We start from the raw sequence: 22363 nt of genomic DNA, 5'->3' as shown, positions 1-22363 counted from the left end.
TAAGGATTCTTATTGATCTGTTCAAAAGTTACCAAAATGCTCCGCCCTATAGACGAAAAAGTTTAAACAATTACCGTTAGCCAATACACAGTCAACACAGTTAATTGTCGACAGTGGCTGGACGCATTACAATATAACCAGAAGTGAATAGTAACCAGGAATTACCAACATCAAAGCCTTGTTTCATTTACTTGTCTGTAAATGTTAAAGCTTATGACCAAGAATATCTGCATTTTGGTGGTAATAACAAGCAATCGTACGTTTATTGACCACTTAACAGTTTTAATCGCCTAAAGCGTAGTAATTTTTTTGTTAATTTGGAAGCGGTTCAAAAGTTCAATTTGTTAATTAGAAGCCAAAAATTGGGCCAAATAGCGGCTGCAGGTCCCATTTGTGTCTCTGTTCCATTCCTCAGGGAGTAAAGAATCGGGATTATATCCCGCAATAAAATAAGCGATGCAAATTTCCTTTTGGCTTATTAATTTTTTGCGGTGTTTCATCAAGTTTCAAGGGTAAGCGAATCCGTTGGTAATTGCATTACAAAGTAAAAACGTTTTCCGCAAGGATCCTTGAAACTTTTCAAGGGATGTGTGAATCGCTGGTGTATTTATCATCGAAAGTTTTCCTTTTACGTCCACTTAAAGCGGAGATGTTAATATCATTTTATCTCGGGGAATTTTGTCCAAGATGGAGCTCATTTTTTATAAGGAAGTGGACACTGATATCCTGAAAGTAATTCCAGTCACCATCAATTCTGCTACGTTTTCATCGACCAAAGATTAAACCGACAAATCCCCTTCCTTGTAAAAAACATGCCTCGGGAATTATTAAGCCGATTTTAACATTCATCAATTATTTAATTTAAAAAGTTGGACCGTCGGGAGAAAAGTTGAGAGTGTAATTAGAGAAACGCGCGGAAATTTGTAATTTTATTCAAAATGTGCAAAATCAGCACTTTTCGCTAGGTTTTTTCGGGTGGGTGTTGAACACGTTGTAAAAAATAGAAGGTCATTTTCTCGTGCGGTTTTTACGATGGAAAAGTCGATTTTTCTGTTAAATGAGCTGCCATTTAAACCTTTTTAACAATTCCTAAAGCGACTGGAACTCATACAAATGATATTATCCTTTACTTTGAAAAATGCAAGGGTTTGTAATATGTGATGAAAAATTTCCTTTGAGATTAAATTCAAACAAACCGACCCTTATTTGCATAATAGCGTGAACACTGAAGGTAAGGCTCGAAGAAAACGAATCGTTTTATTAAAAATACATTTATTTAAACCAATGGTACACTAGAAGCGGCGTAGGTCAAGTTACATCAATGATTGGCTGTCGCAAATGAAACACTTACACTTATGGAGCTAAACACTTGTATAAAACTGACTTCCTGGACAAAACTCCCAACACAAATTTGGCACATAAATCATAACCGTTTTGTCTGGAAGTATTTTTTACGACAACTAGAAATTACTCTAAGGCATGTTGGTCCTTGTCATGAAAGCAATTAAGGCATTAAAGTCGTTCATCACGTTGGTCATTCGTCCCACAAACATTGCTGTTTTTGCGCGACATAATAGGCGAATAAATGACACTTTCTGCACGTTTTGATGCCGCAACGGTACGTCATAACTGAGTTTTTCGACTGACCTTTGCCCTTGCAGTATTTTAAACCACAAGGGTACCAACCTATGCACAGTTCTAAGTGGCACTGACAAGGCGAACGCATTTTTTTCATGCTGGTGCAACTGGAAACGCTCGGACGGACGTCGTCTTCGACGCTGTTGCTCATGAAGTGGTTCACTGAAGATGGGAACTTCTTCAAAGCGGTTAAATACGTCGTCTCCGGGATGCCTGAAAAAAAACACATTTAACTTTTCATAAATTGGGAATTTTCAGAGGGACAACAACCATTTCATTTACAAACATGTAGTGTTTATTTGGACTAGTTTCAAGTCATGAACTCGCATTCGGGGCTCTCTGAGGGAATTCTATTCAATCTTGCGTACAAGTTTACATCCGGGTTATCGTACAACTTAAATTAAACATTGCTATTGCACAGATTCTGATTTTAATTGAATCTTTCAATATTTTTATTTATTTAAATCAGCTTCGCCCGCTTTTCAAATACAGCCTTTGGTCGACTGAAGTTATATGTTGTCGTAGTAGTAGTTAGTTACGAGAGTGTAAAAAATAAAGAAGTTACTACTTAAGGATCTCCTAATTTATAACTAGTTATGGGCGCGGGAGATGCATTTATCCAACAAAATTTGTGAAGAAATTGTTAGTGCTATCAGTGACTACATTGTCCACCGGACTTGTTGCATCTTTCGAAAAACTTGAAATAAGTATCATTTAATTCTGTAATTAAATTTAAATTGATGGATTATGTGGATGGAACAAAGAAGGTTGAAAAATGCTTCGCAGCAATTATTCTTGTGTCAAATCAGATATATTTACGGAAGTTAGAAAATTAAAAACTGGAAAGTTTAACATAGACTGAAAAAAAATTATAAATTCCAAGGTTTTGCAAAATAGAAGAGTTAGTTTTGATTCAATATGCTGATTGTAAATGAATGAATAATTATTTAAATCAAAAAATGACAATTGACCAACAACTAAAGGCAATTGTTCGTAAAATAAGAGGTGGTGTTCTAAGCTGCTCCGATCTTGTTTGGTCTATCAAACATGTTAAGACATTAATTATGATACTAGAAAAATGCACTACTAAATTAACTAGATATTTAGGTAAAGAGAAATTACTAGCTGATGCTGATAAGTAAAAAAATGGAGGAGTAGAATCAGTCTCAGTAATGAAGCATTATTATCAAAAATTCAAAGAGTTTAGTTCTAAAAATGGTATTTCTTCGAATAAAGCAAAATTTGAGGAAACATGTTTATATTGTAAGGAAAAAAGTGTAAATGTAATAAAAATAGTTATTTTGTTAACAAATTTAATAAGACAGGATTAATGGTGACACCACAACAGTGTCAAATGCTGGTTATTTTTGCATTGATGATTGATGACAATTGCTTCAAGAGAACAACTTACAGACCATGCTATTGGCAAGACTTCAATTTTATTGGATGTCAATAGTAAGAAAATTGAAATTCCTATAATTATTTATATTCCTATATAAATATTCCTATTTATGATGCTGCTGGTTTGTAATTTAAATGAATTTAAAATAAAATTAAAGTAAAAATTAGCAAAAAGAGACACAAAAACAATTTTAAAACAATTTTCGAAAATGAAAGAAGATTTGAGATTAGAGAAAAAAAAACAGAAAGAGTAATAAAGCCCTAACAACTTTGGACAATTTTGGACAAAATCTCGTTTAATTTTTAATTTTCAAACACTTTATTCATAGTTTGCATGGATATAAACTTATGTAGTTTTCTAAATACTACTTAAGTTTTTTTTATTATTTGTCTGAAGTGTATCAGTTATAGAAAAAAATATTTAAAAGATGAAATTTACCCACATGGTGTGTACTACGAATGCAGTACCAAAATAGACTTTGACACCCTACTTTCTGTATTTAACATCATTTGAGACCTTCAGTTTGATGGAATTCCAAAGTATTTATTACGTTTTAATTTACTAAGAAATTGTAAAAAGGGTTGTAATTTCAACAAAGGCAAATCTGAATATGGACAATTTTTCAGTGGCACAGATTATTGAAGTAGATGGATGCAAAATACGATATTTATTAAAGGAAAAAGTCCTGGAAGTCACGAATTGTAACACAAAGTCTGATTTTAACTAGATAAAAAACACAATGACTGAAAAAGTCATATTTACTGATGAATCTAAAATCTTAATTTCATCTATGCGTTGAAGGTTCTGAAGGTTGAAGGTTCTTACAAACTCGTAAGAAACAAACAACAGATCTTTTAAATGTTTTAAAGTACGGTTAAATTTGCAAAAAAAAAACAAATAACAAGGGGAACATGTCTTAAAAGGTGTTGAGCAACTTGAGTTCATAGATGGGACAGAAAACAGCATCAAATATGTTTTAAAAAGACGTTTAATATCACGCTCTCCAAAGTTATATCCCGAATTTCGAAAAAAATATGCTTCTTATCACACAGCAAAATTTGGTAATTCTTACATTAATGTTATATCTCTTGGCCAGCAAATAGCCCTGATTTAAATATCATTGTGTTTTTCTGACACAAAATGAAAAAATAAAAAAAAATCTTGAAAAGCTATGTTAGTGGTCATTGAAAAATTTAAAAAATAAAATAACTAGATCATATGTGGAACAATAAAATGCAATAATTCTGTTATAGATTGGTTGAAAATATACTAACGTACATTCGAGCCCTCACTAAAGCCAAAGAAAATGTTACAAATTACTGAAAAGTGTTTCTTTTTTTTTGCCCAAACAATTAGTTGTCTGATGTAATACCCGTTTTTTAAATGTTGTGTTAAATATCAAGTGCTTTAAAGTAGTTTTTAAATAATTCGTAAGGTACTTAATTAACAAACGTATTTCTTCAAAAATAACCATATGATTAATTTGGTACATAGTATGAAATTTGAAGACATTATTAAGAAAAGCGATATTTGCAAAAATTGTTGCAAAGGAAATCAAGTTTATTGAAAAGACAATAAAGTCTTTTCAGAAGATTTCGGTGCACAGGGCAGAAAAAAGGATTAGAAATAATTCTTGTGATATTCGCGGTCCAATAAAAATATATTCAACTGATTGAAAGCGTTATTTTTTCAACTTTTACTGATCGTACACCTTACAAAAAAGATTTGTATTTTAAAAAAAAATTAGTCTAAAGTTTTTAAAAAATTCTAGAATTTCAAGCAAATCACTGAAGTTGAAACATATCGCAAAATAAAATGTCTACGCACAGATAACGCTTAAGTTCAATGAATTTTTCTTTTTAAGTTTGGAATTCGCCATCAAAAAACATTTGAGTAAACACCTCAATAGAATAATATAACTAAGACGCTGAGACACTCAATCGGGCTTTAGTTGTAAAGGCGAGAGCAATGCTGGATCATGCAAATTTAACTCAAGATTTTTGGATAGAAACTATTAATACAGAGTGTTATTTAAAAAATAGCAGCAAGTATAGATCAAGTTTTTTTAGATGTGAGGTATCCAGCCATATTCGAAAAGAAAAAGGAACTAAATGAGATTCACAATCAGAAAAATTAATCTTTGTTAGATACTGTGAAAATTCAAAGACCAACAGATCAATGGTTGCAAAGGTAAAATTGTAAATAAATCAAGAGATGTTATATTTGCAGAGTCGTCAATCCCACATAATCGTCAACGGATTAATCAATTAAAACTTTGCGATCGGTTTAATTAGTTGATTTAGGGGCCGCCCGCATATGCAAAAGTGCGAAAATGCCTCATAAATAATAAGTCCATTGATACACCCCTGTCTGACCCTCGGACCGATCTGGAAATTTATTACTTATCCCGCCCGAAGCCGAAATTTTGCTTTTCCTAATAGTCCGCATGGTTTAAACACCGCTGGCATATTGATCGAAATGGGAAAATCTGGTCAAGCGCGAAAATTAATGAGGAGCACATTTCATTTTAATGGCGAGGCCACAAGTGCACCTCGTATATTTTTAAAGAGGGATGTTTTTCATTTAACGCCCGGATGTACGTAAACAATTCGGGGTTTAATTGGTCCGAGTGGATTTTTTCCGAGTTTTCATTTTGATAATTGAAAGGTGATAAGCGGGTTAGTGTGAATGTGTAATGATCCGCGGTTAAAGGGAGAATGTGTTAATAAATCAGGTGAAACGTCCGGTTCTATAATCTTGCAATGTCTATGCGAGATGACGGTAAAGACGACGCCGGTGCGGTCTGCATCCCATTAATCACTCGGTTTTGGATTGTCAACGAGATCAGGTTGTGTCAGCTTCTTACACTGCTGAAACTTCACATTTGGAAGGTGAATAAGCGATTAACTTGCAACGTGCCAATTAGGCACTGCTGATACATCAGTTCAACCTTTTCCACGATTAGATAACGATTTTTCTGGGTGCATAAAACGGTGTTTATTTGCTGTGTTTTAAACGTAAAATTACGCGCCAAATACAATTAAGGGCAGAAAAATTTAAATAAATTATAACATGAGATCGAAAATGTACTGAATTAAAGCAAGTCTTGAAAAGTCACATTTTTTTTTCAAAACATCGTATTGCAAAAGACAGTAGAGGAGATGTCCAGAAATATTCTTGGAGAAAATTTTCCCGAAATTCTGCTAGACATCATTCACCAATTGAATATTTACTACTCCCCATTTTTTCATTTGTTAAAATCGCAATCTACAATGTAGGCTTTTTGTTGGGTGGTAAAGACCATTTCGGAATAATTTAGATTGAGCAAGTTTTTGAAAAATCCTGTTCTATCACAGTTCAACATGTGGCGAAAATTCCGCAGGCACGGCCTGCTCTAATTCAGTTTATTTTATATCTAATGTTATAATTACAAAATTATAAAACCAATTTTTGACTATTAATAAAACTGTGTTTAGTTTGACAATATTATCAAGGGTTTAAAAAATTATAGTTATTAATAATGTGAGTGCGAAAACACAAGCTTAAAGATCGAGGGCTGTCCTTATGCAACTAGCGTATGCGAGTTTTAAATCGGGAAACAGGAAACGAGTTTTAAAATAGTGTTTATAATCTAGGATTCAGATATTAAAAAGAAGGCTTAAAATGTTCCCAACAAAAAATACTTAATGTGCATTTTTGTATCTATTGTGTATTTAGGTGCGTATGTACATTAGGCACAGGTCTCGTAAAGTTGGGTGAAACACCCTGTATAGTTAAAAATATTCGCCCCGTATCAAACTGTTCAAACCATTCTATATATAACACAAGTTCGGATATTTCTTATTTTTCCTTAAATGAGTTTAAAATAGGTTTCGTAATTCCTGTTATCTCCGGAACACTTAGAAATTGCGGTTTTGTGTTATAAGGAACAATATTAAAAAAAAAAAGAAAGAGAATTTACAGACAATTCTGGATTTTGAAAAACGGCGAAATCCCACCAATTATTTTAAATGGTATTCTATTAATAGACAATAGGCCATCATTAGTCAATAGTCTCTGTTGTAAAAATTACTCCTCCGATTAAAATATACACTTTTGATCACAAAGCTTCTAAATGACGATGCACTTCAACGTGTAAAAAATATTTGTAGTTAATATATTTAAAAGTTGACTGAATGTAATTTGTCACAAATAATATTCAATTAATTTTAGCAAAACCTGTATTTTTTCTAGATAATATTGTTTATTCTTCAGCACTGTCAAAATTTACGGTTTTTCTCCTGTGTAAGAAAGTTTTGACAAATGTTTGGCATTTCTCAATACGAAACGTCAGATTATTTTTAACAGATTTAAAGCAATGTTAAGCCTTGTTCAATCTAATTCGATGAACAAAATGTTGTATTGAGCTGGTTTTTGTGTAAATCGGTTCATTTATTTCGCTATCAATCGACGTTTAAAAATCCACTTGGCAATAAAGCGTCCGATTTACACTCAAATTCGATAAATAAATAAATATTAATAATTTAGTGTAAGAAAGACATTTACAAAAGTATACTTAGTTTCACTAAATAAGTCAAAAAATATGTGTTTTTAACAAAAAAAACATTCCAAAAACCAAAAAACAAATTAATATAAAACAAAAGCAGATATACAAAACAAACACACAATAAATATGTGCGAATTATACGATGTGATTTTAATGATTCTAGTTATCTATTCTAGATTTATCTAGTTGTCTGTGAAAATCTCATGTAAAATCAGAAAATGCCGCTTCATATAACTAATGGTAGGCATTTAGACATCGAATATTACCATTCTTCATTTATTAAGTCTCCAATTCGGAAATAAGCTTCGATAATAAAAGTGTTTTCTTGCACGGTGTAACAATTTAGTTGCATTTTAACACAATTTTTAAAAGAAATTAATTGAATTTCTTAACTGAGGGTTCAATGGAACAAAGCGGCACAATTTTTTTGAAAAGTAAACCAATTTTAAAGTTAACTTAAAATGGGAATTATTTAAAAACACATTGTATCTAATCTATACAAGACCTTTTCGGATAGGTATTTTTTTAAAAGTTAAAAAAAGTGTTTGTATATGATTTAACTGATGAAGATAGTGCATTGCATAATTTGCTTGCTTTAAAATAAATACTTCTTTGACACAGAGATGATTTATGATTTTCAGATATCACATATTTCTGTGTTTTGTACTATAATCATATTGCAGTTTGTTGTTTTGTTGTCAAAAAATACAGTTTATTGCTAAATAGATAGTAGACTGCTTCATAAACATAATTATGTATATTCCATAAAAAGTCATATTAAGAAATCTGAAATATTCTCTACAAGAGTCTCTTCGCTTCAGTTTGGCAATAGTTCATGTTGCTCTTTTTTGTAATCGAAAAAATTTCAACGCATAAGTGGATCCCCACTGAAAATAGCATCCCCACTGAAGAATAGAAAATCTTACTCTATATTTTAACAAACCATAATATAGCTGTAATACTATCGATTCGCTGCAAGTTTACATAGCCATCCAAAGCGTATAGCATATTTTAGGTAATTTTGTACACACTGCATCTATATGTTTATTCTAATTAAATCTGAAAGAAGTGTTAGACCTAACATCTTGGTTTTATTAACAAATGCCAATCTTGTATTATCATCTGTCACGATTATTTAACATTATTATTAGGTATTCTTGTCAAATAAAAAAATACATAGTTTGTTTTATCTTTATTTATGACCAGTTCAACCCATTCTTTGATTTTACCCTAAATCTTCAAAAATATTCTTTGCGTTTCCTAAGGTGTCAGCTTGAACAAGAAAGTCTGTATCATCAGCATAAGCAACTGTTAAACTGTTAGTATATTTGCTTAACATAATGAAACATTCCGTTATGTAAATCTAAATATCATAGGCCCTTAAACAGAGTCTTGTGTAACATTCGTTTTAATTAATTTCTTACTTAGAGAAACATTGTTTACTGTTATCTGTTGTCCTTTTTCAGATAAATAGCTTTTAAACCATTTAAAGATTACTACCCTTATTCCATATATTAAGAGTTTTCTTAACAGTATCACATGAATAACACAAATACAAATACAAATACCTTCGCAAAATCAACAAAAAGAACAATTGCTGTTTCTCTGTTATCAATTTTTACAATTACTTTATTTATGTAAGTATATAACGCTGTATATAAACCTTTGTTTCAGATAAAACCATGTAGATAGTAATCACGAATGTTATGTTATAAAAAGTAATTAGGTAGTTGTGCAGTGATGTTCAGGTCAAAAAATTTTGAAAGACTGGAGCATAAGATAATTGCCATGTAATTAGTTATATCCTCTGTCGGGCCTTTTTCATGTAGCGGTAAAGCTTTGGCTATTTTTAACTACAGGGGTACACACTCCATGCTGAAAAGGCTTTGTGTGTAAGAAGAACAGCAATAAATGCGTAATCTTTTTGAGGACTTGAACATAATTCGTTTTTCTGGCAAAACAAAAAAACAATGTTTTGGTCTAAACGTAAGCAAAATGTTCCGATAAATCGATTAGTATCGAACCCGCGAAATTTCTCCGTAAATAACCTTACAGGACAACAATAATTTAGTTAGAAAATTGGAAATCAAAAGTACGTGAAACGGCTGATAATATCGGAAATAACTTTTTTGCACGCTTGACCCTAGAGACCCACTAAAAGGACATAAAACGTTGCTCTGAAAAATGTTAAAATGTTGCTTTTCGTAAAAAAACACAAGTAATGAAGGCTTAGACTGACGGAATTATTTCCACTAGAAAACAAATTGCATTTTGCTTCATTATCCAACATACTAATTATAAATAAACAAGAACCGTAATTAACTGACTTGCCTTATTGTTATAATTTTGAAACATAGATACATGAATCAGGAACTGTAGTAAATTAATCCCCAGCGAAGGAATTATTTACCTACAAATAATAAAAACAACTCGCCGAGCTAGCTATATTTGGATCATCCCGGCGCATCCACCAAAAACACAATAACTATAATTAGCGCAATGTTTCAAACAGATTGAATTTCCTTGTTTGTGAGATATTAGCATTAATCAAATTATTGTAATTGCGAATATGTGATGGATATTTTAAATAATTATTAGCGTCTAAATGCGTTGCTGTATTGTTAATGAAAACCTAATTGCTACGTTATTAGTTATTTACGGTTGAGAGTTATTTACTTATGGTTAATTTATTGTGATTGATATAATAATTAACGCTTTGTTTCGTACAATAATATGAGATGGAAAAATAACCGTCACTCAAACGAGTAATTGTATTTATAGGAAAATTTTGTTGGCTGGAAATATAAAGTTTTGTCGAACTCAAGCTCCAATGTCAGTTTGTAATTTAAACAGAAACTCAAGTCTCGGCGTCTTGCCATTATTTCAGTGGTAATTTGTTTTCATAAAATTAGCAGCCTTTTTCTTGTAAACTTCGAATTGAATTTTATTTACAATATAACACCACCACAGCGACGCTGTCTCTGATTTTACATTTCAGTATTGTTTGAAATATCAAGCCCTTGAAATAACAAAGGACTCTCGTGATGTTTAGTTTTTAATTAGTGGACCGTGTTCCTGCTTGTTTTCTTTTGTTTGCGCTATTTTTTCAAGTTAAAAATGAAAACTTCCCGTCGTACATGTCATACATCATCCAGGTTTATATGGCACAATGTACACGGGATTAACTCGTTCTAAATTTGACACTTGATTAACCCGAAATGAATTGCTTGCAATAACAAGTTAGTCGAGATGTAAACCGGAAATAATTAGCGCTCGCTTGAATCAGACAGAGAGAGAACTTTGTCACAATGTTTAGTTTTTCTTGCCAAAGGCCATTTTTGAGAATAACAAAGTTTGCTTAAACCGTTAATTCACTGGATTATTTTGCAAACGAAACAAACGGAAAGCCACAGAAGGAAAGTCCCTCCGGAAATACGGGTCATACTTCCGGTTGACGGCCATACTTCCGGTCAGACGCTCTAATGCAAACAGCGAACTAAAGGCAAATTCTCGATTTGCTAGTTAACAAACCGATTCAGCTGACGAAAAATAAATCAGGATCAGCTGATCCGTTTCGCAAATAGGAATTGACGGATCGCTCGGCCACTTGCTATTCAATGCCAGGATCGTCCATCCAGGACCTGTTTTGCATATGGATCGCGTCTGGACTGATTTATAGCGACGTCACTCCCCGTTTGATTACCTGTATTAATATTAATGCCACACTTGTCACGTGCCATCGACCCACACCCCTAATGAGGGATTTGTCGGGAAATTAAAAAAAATTACACATTTTTCCTCACAGAAATAACTCCATAATTGAGTTAGTCGGTTCTCCACTAACTGGTAATCAATAGTCGCTATATTGAAACAGGACTAATTTATCGCAATAGGAGATATTAGTCATTAGTGCGGCCTAGTTTTCTCAAACAATGTGTATCGAGGGTGAAATAAAATGTTGTCTATTTCGGTGAGGAATAATCGACCTGGAAGTAAATATCAGGCACAATCTAATGCTAATTGCGGTCAAATTTTGTTGTGTTTATTTTACTGCCAGCCTTAATAATACGAAATGGCTTGGGAAAACAATAAAAAATAATGGCATGCAATCTCATTTTATTATTACAGCGAAGGCAATTGCATGTTTTAATCTGAATTTAGCCGAATTTACTTACTCTAATTAGCGGTCACGCGACATTACAAATTTAATTTAATTTGATTTATACCTATTTGTTTTGATCGTGCGTCATTTTATTTTTTATAACATGGAAGCCATTTCAAAGCGTTCGAGCCATAAAGAGCATGTTTACACGCAAAAAGGATTAAATTATGCATAGCGGACGCTAATCCAGAGCGTCGTTATTATACGACGAAACTTTAAACATGCATCAAACAGGCACAATAAACTGTTCGTTATATAAAATGGAAAAGCTGGGATAAAAATATGATTTTGACGGTTATTACAGACGGCGAAAGTCATTCGCGTCGAGGTTCTAAAGGAAAAATGTTTACGTTTTAAATGCCGCTCCGCCACTTAAATGTTATTGAAGTTATCTTATTGGAATTTTTCCTCATAAACATGCGAATGGTGTAGGGAAAGAAATCGACTAGAGATCCGACTCGAAAGTGCTAATTGATCGACCTTTCTGGGCCGTTTCACTCAGATTTTAAGGGAAACGGAACGAAAACAACGGTTTAGGCGCGAATCATGCGAAGATGGAACGCATCAACAATTTATTGGTTTAATTAGTAACACAACAAGCATTTATCGCGAAATAAATTTAGTACGTTCTGCGGAGATTAAAGATTAGGATACGAAACGACGTACAAATAAAACGTTCCCGTCCTCGATAGTTCCGTTGGTGTCGCCAGAGAGCGCAGTTGTTCCATTACCGTCTAAACATTCAAAGCAATAAATTTGGAAAAACGCTTGAGATTCAGCAAAGAAAAAATACAGGCAGATAGAGACATAAACATAACTCAAAAAATTTAGCGAAAAAATGGAATAATTGTACGATTTGGAAGCACCTTTTAGAACTTTTCCAAAGCAGCCGTCTAATTAAAATTAAGTTTACAACAAAAATTTAATCACAGGATGTTTAGCGAGAAATACGGCAGTAATCATTTTGTAACAAAAGTTATTTAACGAAATTAAAACAGAAAAATTTTATTTTCAATAACGACTATGGATATCTAAAAGTTAGGATATGAAACGAGTAACAAATAAAACGTACCCGTCCTCGATAGTTCCGTTGATGTCTCCAGAGAGCGCAGTTGTTCCATTACAGTCTCAATTTTCAAAGCAATGAATTGGGAAAAATACATAAGATATAGCAAACAAAAAAATACGGGCAGATAGACATAAGCATAATGCAAAAAATTTAGGGAGAAAATGGAATTCTTGTACGATTTGGAAGCACCTTTTACAACTTTTCCAAAGCAGCCGTCTGATTAAAATTAAGTTTAAAACGAAAATCTAATCACAAGATGTTTAGCGAGAAATACGGCAGTAGTCATTTTGTAACAAGAGTTATTCAACTAAATTAAAACGGAGGAAAATTTTATTTAATTTCCCATAAAATTTTGGTCAAGTTTTAAAACCATTAATGGCTCTGTGAAGTTACCATCATGATTTTAGCCAAAAAAATTCAACAAATCAAATGTTGTAAAAAACTAATATAAAATAAACCGTAAAATTTGCTGGACCAAGTTATTTTGTTCTGAGACTTTTTTTTTCTTTCTTTTCTTAGCCATTCCCGGAGTGGCTCCGGATTTTCCCGAAGAAATAGAGGTAGGAAGATTCAAACACTGATTACGGCGGAGTTATTTATCAGATCTTTTTTCAATTTCTGATTTTTCAATAACGACTATGGATACCTAAAGGTTAGGATATGAAACAACGTTCAAATAAAACGTCCCCGTCTTCAATAGTTCCTTTAATGTCACCAGAGAGCACAACTGTTCTATTACCGTCTAAGTTTTCAGAGCAATAAATTTGAAAAAAAATTGCATTTATATAACGGTTAACACATATTAAATAAAAAAACACACAGATACAGCATTAATTTCTCAATATGGGGGCATAAACATGATGCAAAAAATTTATAGTAAACTATATTTAAAAAAAATTCAAACTTTTACCAATTTGTACTTTGTCCCATATTTTTCAAAACGCTGCGTAAATGGTTACGGACGCAAAAAGAACGTGGGAAATGAACTTGTAGAAAATTAAATTTTGTACAAAAAAATCCGCTAGGCCATATCTCTATCTTTAGCCATATAGGCCCCAAAGTTGTTCAAAGACACTCAAGAAGCGACGGATTTGCTTCATTTTGCCGGTGGTCATGTATTGGAGAGTTAATTTATATCTACAAAACCGTTGAAAATAGAAATATGGTGCCCCGGACTTTTTTGTGGAAAATTCAATTCTCTACAACTTTGTTCTTTACACTATTTTGTATCTTTAACTGTATTCACAGCGTTCGCAAAAATATAAGATGAAACGCAAAATAATAACTCTAAGCGATAATTCTTTGCGCACCGTCGCATATTTATCAAAACGCTGGAAATACAGTTGAAGATACAAATATGTTAAATAAACAGCGTTGTGAAGAAAACATTTCCTATAAAAAATAAAAAAAACCTCAATTCTCTACAAATTTCTTGTTATAATTTTTCTTTAACGGGACGAAGTGCAAATTTTAAATAACTTTTTTCTCATGTTTCTTATAAAACTTTTAACCGCCAGTTTTTCTCAGTCTGTCATGAGTGCAAAGCACAACATTTCTGCATTTTTTCCAAGTAATTAGAGAATTGGTTGGATTTAATTAATTTAAAACGATTTGGCGCCGAGACTCTATAACGCTCGAAGCGCCCTCACTTTTACTCTGCCGTATTATTTGTTTGGGTTCGTGAAATTCTCCTAACTTATAGTCCTCCGTAGTTCGCTCTAATTTGCACAAATCACATGCAATTATTTAAGCTCCTAATGATTATCGAAAAATATCAAAAGAAGCAATTAACACTAGTATTTGTTACTTGTGTTGAGCATTACGATTTATTGGAATGCAATTGCGCTGGGATAAAGTTGGAACGTTCACAACCATCTAAATTTCAGCCGTAAATGAAAAAAGTCGCTTTGATCAATTATTGTCATGCGAGTAACAATTCGGCTTAACGAATGTAATAAAGCTTTCATTTACGAAAAAATTGATATTCATTTTACAGAAAAATCTATTTTGTTCGTTTGTTGAGTCGAAATAAAATTCGCTAAAACCTATCCAATTAAAGTGTAGTAACCGTTGGTGTTTCTCGGCCCTCCATCCGATATTGTTTTATTCGGCAATATTTCGCAAATGTGGGCATTTGTATTCACGGAGGCATTTCTCGCGAAGAATAGGAAAGAGTATGTGAAATAAATGGACCCCTTCTGTGTTTATACATAAATGCTGTCTTGTTCACAACGTCTGGACATGAGAGCAACATTCGTTGGGGAGAAAAATATCTTATAAATGAGAGCTGTTGAGAATTGCGGTAACGGCGAAAGCTGTGGTAAAGCTTAAGCCGAAAACAGACAGATTCATTTCTTATATAGCCCCTCACGTTCTTCTACTTACCACGATCATCACGTAAGTGGCCACATACCGGTAATTACAACGAATTGGATACGTGACAAATGGCCATAAATCGATTAAGGGACGTCTAGCAAAAAATAGGGTCACAATTTGTTAGTGTCCTCTTTACCTGTGTGAAATTCCCGACGTTACCCATCACTTTCACATGGCGCAGGAATCCTTTTGAAACAGACCCTGGAAATTCTCTAACAAGTTTGACGCTTTTGGAGGTGACGAAAAACACGAATATTTCATAGAAGTGTGGAGCGTTTTTACAGCAGTGGGTGATGGGCTCTCAACTTAAATTTCGATAAAATTATTGCGAAAACTTCCATGTTTCAGAAAGGATTTGTTCGACAAACGTTGTTTTGTTTGTGCAATTTCAATGTTCGATATTTTCCGATAAAAATGAATTAAGTGACGCCCACTACACGACAGTATCTTTCCCAATTCTATATTCTGCTGTATCAATTTGTTACAGTCGCGTTTCTGCCGTTGTTTTATGTCCGGAAACTTCATATTTTTGCGCTATTTTCTTTTTAGATGTAAACTGAACTCGGATACGGAACGGGTGAAATCTCGTTATTATACTCTCGTAATTTATACAAGACAGATACATAATGATGTAACACAGCATATCTAAAATTTGCCAGTAATGCTGCTGTGTAGGTAGCACATAACAAATGATGACTATAAAGCATTAGGTGTTCTCGACACGACGCCGTTTTGCTGCATATGTGCCACTAAAACTGATATTTTGTGAAAGTGGCGTTAATTTTTTAATTTGATAAATATTCATAGTTAATTTGCCTCGCTCTCTGAACTAAAATAAACTCACTTTTAACTCATTTTGCTATTACAAAATTGCACAAAAATGACCTAACTAAAGTAGATGCAAGAGTACACTCCACTCGGGCAATTTAAATATTCACGATCTCTTTGAAATACTAGACATTTATTGAGATTGCATAAGTATCCTTTTAGTAGTTTGCGTATAATCTTAGTGTTTTATGCGAAAGAGTCTCTTTAAGTCAAAGCTAAAAAATTTATTTCAAAATACAATTTTGATAAGTTTGTTTCTACAGACTGCTACAAATATCTGAACTAAGAGTTGGAAGATAAAAAATTAATGTGTTTTTTTAAACAATATCCCGACATGCTTGAAAATAGCTTCACAAATTGTATGTCTCGAAAGTTATATAAATTATATTTAGGAATGTTAAGAAGTTCGTTCTTTTCGGCAAAGTTTGTGGAAGTTGAAAGTTGATGTTCGTTTTAACTTGCTCATTTTTTATTTAAAGAGCATCTTATTTAATTAATATTAAAATAATGTGATCATGGACTTTTATTATTTAGGGCCAAGTTTTCGTAAATTATGAAGTGAGAAACCAACGTAAAACTTTTCGTGTCGAGTAACCACTTTCAATGCAAAAACGACGTTTTAAAAATAAATCCACGTAATCGTTTTTCGGTTTGAAAAATATTAAGAGCTTTGTTTAAAAGATATCGTGTTGAAGGAAATAAGAGTTGAGACTTTGATGGGGTTGAAAAAAGGGGTTTATTTTTTGCCGCTTTGGCTAAGACTGTAAGTTGGGCTCCACAATTTGGGCGAATCTCTACATCAGGGCGGATTTATCCCGGATCCAAAGTTTGATGGATAGATGTTCACGGAGCATGTCATTCGCATAGGAATGAGAATCAGAGAGCAATGTTAACATGTTCCGAATGATTGATGTTTGCATTAGGGCACGAGCGGTCACATCCACGTTGACCAGCACGTAGTTCTCCATGTCCCAGAAGGCATTAAAAAGACACGTGTTGATATAATAAATTATCCCGAAAGTATGGCCTGCCATGGTCTTGTGGATCATTTTAACGGTCCCGTCGTAAATTTTACAGCTTACGACGTCATCTCTTCAAATATTAAAAAGTTGGAAGAAGGGAGAGCCGGCACTGCATTAAATGGAGCTTTAAGCCCTCTGCTGCCGCCAATTTGACATGAAAACCGCAACGATTAGAAAATGTAAAATGCCGAGACGGGACGGAAAGTCGGATTAAGTTTTTATGAGTGTCTCGAAACTAGATTTTAATTAAAAATTAATGCCCGGGTTTAATCTCGACAAGTGGCGCTCGGTTAAAGGAGCTTAAAAAATTAATATTTACTATAAAAGCGACTACAAATGCGAGGAAAGTTATTTTTACGCTTCAGGGAACTTTAATTTCTTTCTAACCGGAACGCAGCCGAATTCATATTCAGCTAAAAGCGCTCTCGCCCAACTGTTATGACTATATGTTCAGAGCCACTTATATTTTATTCCGACAGTTTCGACACAATGTATTGAAAACGTCCATTACGGGAGTTTAGTGTTACCGGAAATGGAACTTCAGATTCCCATTCTGACGTTAATTTCCGCTCAGCATGTGCACGAGCGAGGGGAAAAATCTTTGCTGATTTCACATCCATTAGATGCGCTCGCTTTGTTTCACTAAATTTTTACTACGACTCGTCAAAAGCAAATCGCAAAAAACTCCTTTTAATTAGAAATATCCCGGCGCATCCACCATTTTTAATCAAGAACACAACTGAAATATTCTCACATTTCGGAATCGCAACGCCGCCACAATAATTCAAAACTTTCAGTTTAATCTCTATACATCAAATTCGTATAAAGATATAACTCAAAGGCTAAGTGGATAAACGTGAAGGGAAATATTTTAGCTTAAAAACTTTCCGACGTGGTTTCCATTTCAATATTTTCGGTTAACTGGAATCGTAGTTCAATTCGGAGACGCGTACTGCGTACCGACCAATAATTGCATCAAATTTGATCCGAATTGCATTTGCATGTCGTATCTTCCAAGATTCCATTCGCGATTTTCTCTATCGACAAGTGTATCTAGAATGGCGTTTTCGCCAACCCCCAGTCACACAAACACATTAACAATTCCGCCCGAACAGAAAGATTACCTCTTACAAGTCTCGAGATAACTCTCCGTTTCCTCGCCTCTCTAACCCATATATAGGCCAATTTAGCAGCGAGACAATTTGCATATAAATATACGGCTTGTGCATGAACACGTATATATTCTATACAATGTGCACCTAATTAACTAGCTTGTGGAGGTATAATGAACCGGAGATACGTCGCGTACAGGATTATGGCAATACATCACGCTGTTATCCTAACCAAGTCACATGTAATCGGGACGTGCGTGATGGCCTCTCTGACACCTTGAGAGGGTTGCAAAAGCCACATTTGCATAGAAATTGGTCAAGACGATGCAAACCCAAGACGGACATTTGAAGAGAAATTATAACAACGTCCTAGGAAAGGTCAACAGAGCAACTAAGTTTATACAAGGTGAAGCGAGATAATGGCGCGTCTCGCCACTCGTAACAAGATACATGTATCTGCTAACAGCGAGTAAACTCAAAGTTTCTTACGGATAATCTCAGATTTATTCAGTTACGTGCTTATTACCCGACGTTACACCGAAATAATAAAACTGATTTTTAGAACACAGGCAAAACGGGCAGAGTTGTCTCAAACAATTGTGAGTTTTTGTTCTTTATATACATGCTGATCATTTTAGGGCCTACATTACTACTTTTTAACTTCTAATTAATACAGCTAGAACTTTCAAATTTTGTATACGATCCAAATCGACCATTCTATGTACAACCAAATTATCTTCAAAAGCCTAAACAACTTTTGTTTGTAGTAAAATTAAAATAAAACCTGTGGAACTTAAGCGATCAATTGCTTAACGTTTTTTTCAAGATTTAAATTCCATGGTTTTTAGGATACAAGTATAGTTAACTTTTTTATATAATCAACTGTCAGTGTCAAAATTCTGATAAAGACCAGACTATATCACCCTAAAAGTTCATGTCCAACCACTTTTGAAACTGGCTGTATTCTGTAATCGACATTTTTAACACCATATTTGACATTTTTGAAAACTGGACGTTAGTGTTAATCGTTAATTCGTTAGTCTAAAGGTGGTCTAAAATTACTAAATGTGTTGTTGTACGTGTTTTAAATTTAAAACAACTTGAAAAATTTGGAAATTGAATTTACCAGGTAAAAAATTACAGCAACCTTAATTCAAAAAAATTACTATTTATGATAATGCCAATCTGACGGCTCTTAGACAGTTGATTATAAAAAAATTCGACTTTATGTTAGCCAATTAATGCTTTTGCCAATAAGAGAAACTGAGAGTAATCAGTGCAAAAAAATCAATCTGTCACTTATAAGTTTTCAAAAGTTTTGAACCAATCATTCTTGATTGATAATTTGGATTTGTAGTATCTTTGGCATTCGTTATAGGCGTGTTTAACAAATTTTTGAATATTGTATTTGCTTTAAAATATTAACAGGTGAATGTAAATTAAACCCGAACAACTTTTCCTATGTTTGTGATTAAAGCCTAATTATGAAGAGTGTTATTAAGGTTTTTGGAATAAAAATTTGTTGTTCGTTTACTAACCTACATTAAAATAAACTGACTTTAATAGTACAAAAGAAGAAACAGTCTGCAAAAATTGTCAAATATGATACTTTATAATAAATATTTAAAAAACTTGACGTCACCAATTTTTTTCGATTTCAGTATTAGACTATATTCTACTGATACACATTAAATTCATTTATTAGTAAAAAACGATGCAGTGTTTTTTTAAATTTTTGAATTCGTCTTTTGAAACTGGGTACAATGTACCATAGTTTTTAGTACTTATCTGTAATAGTTTTAAACATGTTTAAAATTTTTATAGAAATTTTAATTTGCGGGGTTTCATTCAAAATATCAAAGCTCGTCAACTCTTTATAATATTAATAAGTAAATAATTGTTTTTGCATTTGATAACCAAAAGTTCAAAAAGTCTTCTGAAATTTTTAGAATTTAAACTGTCAAATTGTAAGGCTATACTATGATTTTTTGAAAATGATTATTAAATAGTATATTATTAAACAAGTTTTATAAGACGAGTACAAAAATATTACTTTCTCTCCTTTCTATTTTTGTTGTTTGTTTTTGTTTAGTCTAACTTATCAAAATCTGTTTTCTCTTAATTTTGTTAATGATTCGGGTTTTATCAATAAACGACTTGACGCTGTTGACAGATCACACACTAGATTATAGTGATGACTGACGCCCAGCACAGTACTACCAATACAACTCCTAAAAATTTACTAAAAAGAGTTGCACAAAAGTTTTCTTTCAATGAATAATTTGTGAAACCAAAGTAGAAAAAAAATATTATAATACAGTTTTTTTCAAATGGAATGACCTTGTTATTTTAATGGCAATCAAAAGAACGTCGATTTTTATCGAAAATTTTATCAACGTCTCCTATATCTATCTCTTACAGTTTCAGAAATAATCGCAAAAACAGATTTTAACTCATTAGTTTAATTTTTAATCGAGTAGAATTTAAAAAAACAGGATAATGTTGTGTTATTAATTAAAAAAATGTTCGATTTGTGTAACAATTGTTAACCATTTTACAAGGCCTACTTGATTAACGACGAAAATTACAAAATAAAATCGGTTTACCCTTCAACACTGTCAAAATTTACAACTTTTCTCCTGTGTAAGAAAGTTTTGGCTTTTCTCAATACGAAATGTCAGATTATTGTTAAAGTAATTTTAAGCCTTGTTGAGTCTAATTCGAAGAATAAAATGTTGTATTGACTTCGGTTTCGTATAAATCGGTTCAATTATTTCACCTTGTAGATGACCAACCTCTCGTTATCACTCGACGTTTAAAAAACCACTCGTCAATAAAGCGTCCGACTTACATTCAAATTCGGTAAATAAATAACTATTTTTTGTGATTATTTCCAAAAATTGTAAGAGTTAGGTATGGGACGTATTGACAAAAGTCACCATAAATGTCTTTGAGAAAAAACTGAGTAATAGCAGTTTTTTGATAACTATTTTGAAAAAATAAATCAAAGCAGCCTTGAGTTTTGACAGTTGACAATTTTGAAAATTTAGAAGACTCCTCGAACTTTCGGTTATCGAATACAAGAAAATATTCTCTTATCGCAAAGAGTTCAAGAGTTTCGATATTTTACATAACCCCTGCAAATAAAAATATTAACAAAATAGTTGACATATGTCAAAAATAAGACAGATAAGTAGCAAAAATTTAGGTAAATGTTGAAGCTCTAGCCATATGAGGAGTTAAAACATTTCTAATATAGCCCCTAAAAGAATCACCCTGTATAACTAGGTTATACGCAATCAAGATAAAACAAACGACTTGCGGCAGAATGTGTTTGTTATTATTATTAATTAACATTCAAGAAATTTGCATAAAATGTGAATAAACTGAAACGACTTCATGTAAACAATACACAATTTTTATATTTGTAATTTTAATTAGTAATTTTTCCTTCACTTGGAAATTCGTTTATTTACATGTTTTGCATGTTATATGCCATGACGAGCGTTTGTTTGCACAGGACGTTGTATCAACAATGTAACATAAATAAAATAATTAACATCTAAATTAAAAGTAGGCGAAAGCTACAAACGAACAAATCAAATTGTGTTTTCTTTATTAGTTACAAGTCACGAAAGGGAGGCCTTTGCCCGGCGCCTCCACCAATTTTGTAATCCAGTTTGCATTAGCGAGAACTTCAAATGATATTGACGGCACGAACAGACGATTTTTATCGCAAATCGATGTCTCGCCATGACCCTTACAAGCAAATAATTTACTTGTTTCCATTTGAGAATTATTTCACGTTTTCGCAAAAAGATAATAAAAAAGCAAAGTAGCAGCTTTTTAAGTTTAAGTAAAGTCCTCCAACAAATTGTAAAAGTTTCATCTTCTGGTGAAAGCGCTTTAGTGTCAGTCTCACTGAACCTTTATTATCTATGAGAACTCGCTACAAACTAAAAACTTCTAGCAACTTGATCATTAAAAACTCCAACTAGCCAAACACAAAAATATAGCCCCTGGTTGTTGAAAATATACTTTAAATCGAATAGATTGATAAAATGTACTCGTATGTGACAAAGCTTTGTGGTAGAACACGTTTTAAATGATTTTGAATTTAAAATAATACTGTCAAAAGGAGTGGAATAAAGCGAACGCTGGTTCAAAGTTTCAAACGTTCTAGTTGCAAAAATAGCCTGTTAACCGAC

The 22363-nt window shown here is 32.8% G+C and overlaps 1 protein-coding gene across 1 annotated transcript in view; it reads right to left on the bottom strand.

The window, feature by feature from the left end:
• Window positions 1-1255: 1255 nt before the first annotated feature.
• The window catches only part of oaf (out at first), a 95795-nt gene continuing 74687 nt past the window's right edge, over window positions 1256-22363 (bottom strand). The window contains exon 4 of the mRNA XM_008194632.3: window positions 1256-1851. Within this exon, the coding sequence (XP_008192854.1) occupies window positions 1535-1851 (317 nt within the window). The 3' untranslated portion in view covers window positions 1256-1534. The remainder of the gene's footprint in view (window positions 1852-22363) is intronic.

The sequence above is a fragment of the Tribolium castaneum genome, chromosome 9 (assembly GCF_031307605.1).
Source record: "Tribolium castaneum strain GA2 chromosome 9, icTriCast1.1, whole genome shotgun sequence".
Taxonomy (NCBI): domain Eukaryota; kingdom Metazoa; phylum Arthropoda; class Insecta; order Coleoptera; family Tenebrionidae; genus Tribolium; species Tribolium castaneum.
Note: the sequence above shows the minus strand (reverse complement) of the source record. Positions and strands in the feature narration are given on the sequence as shown.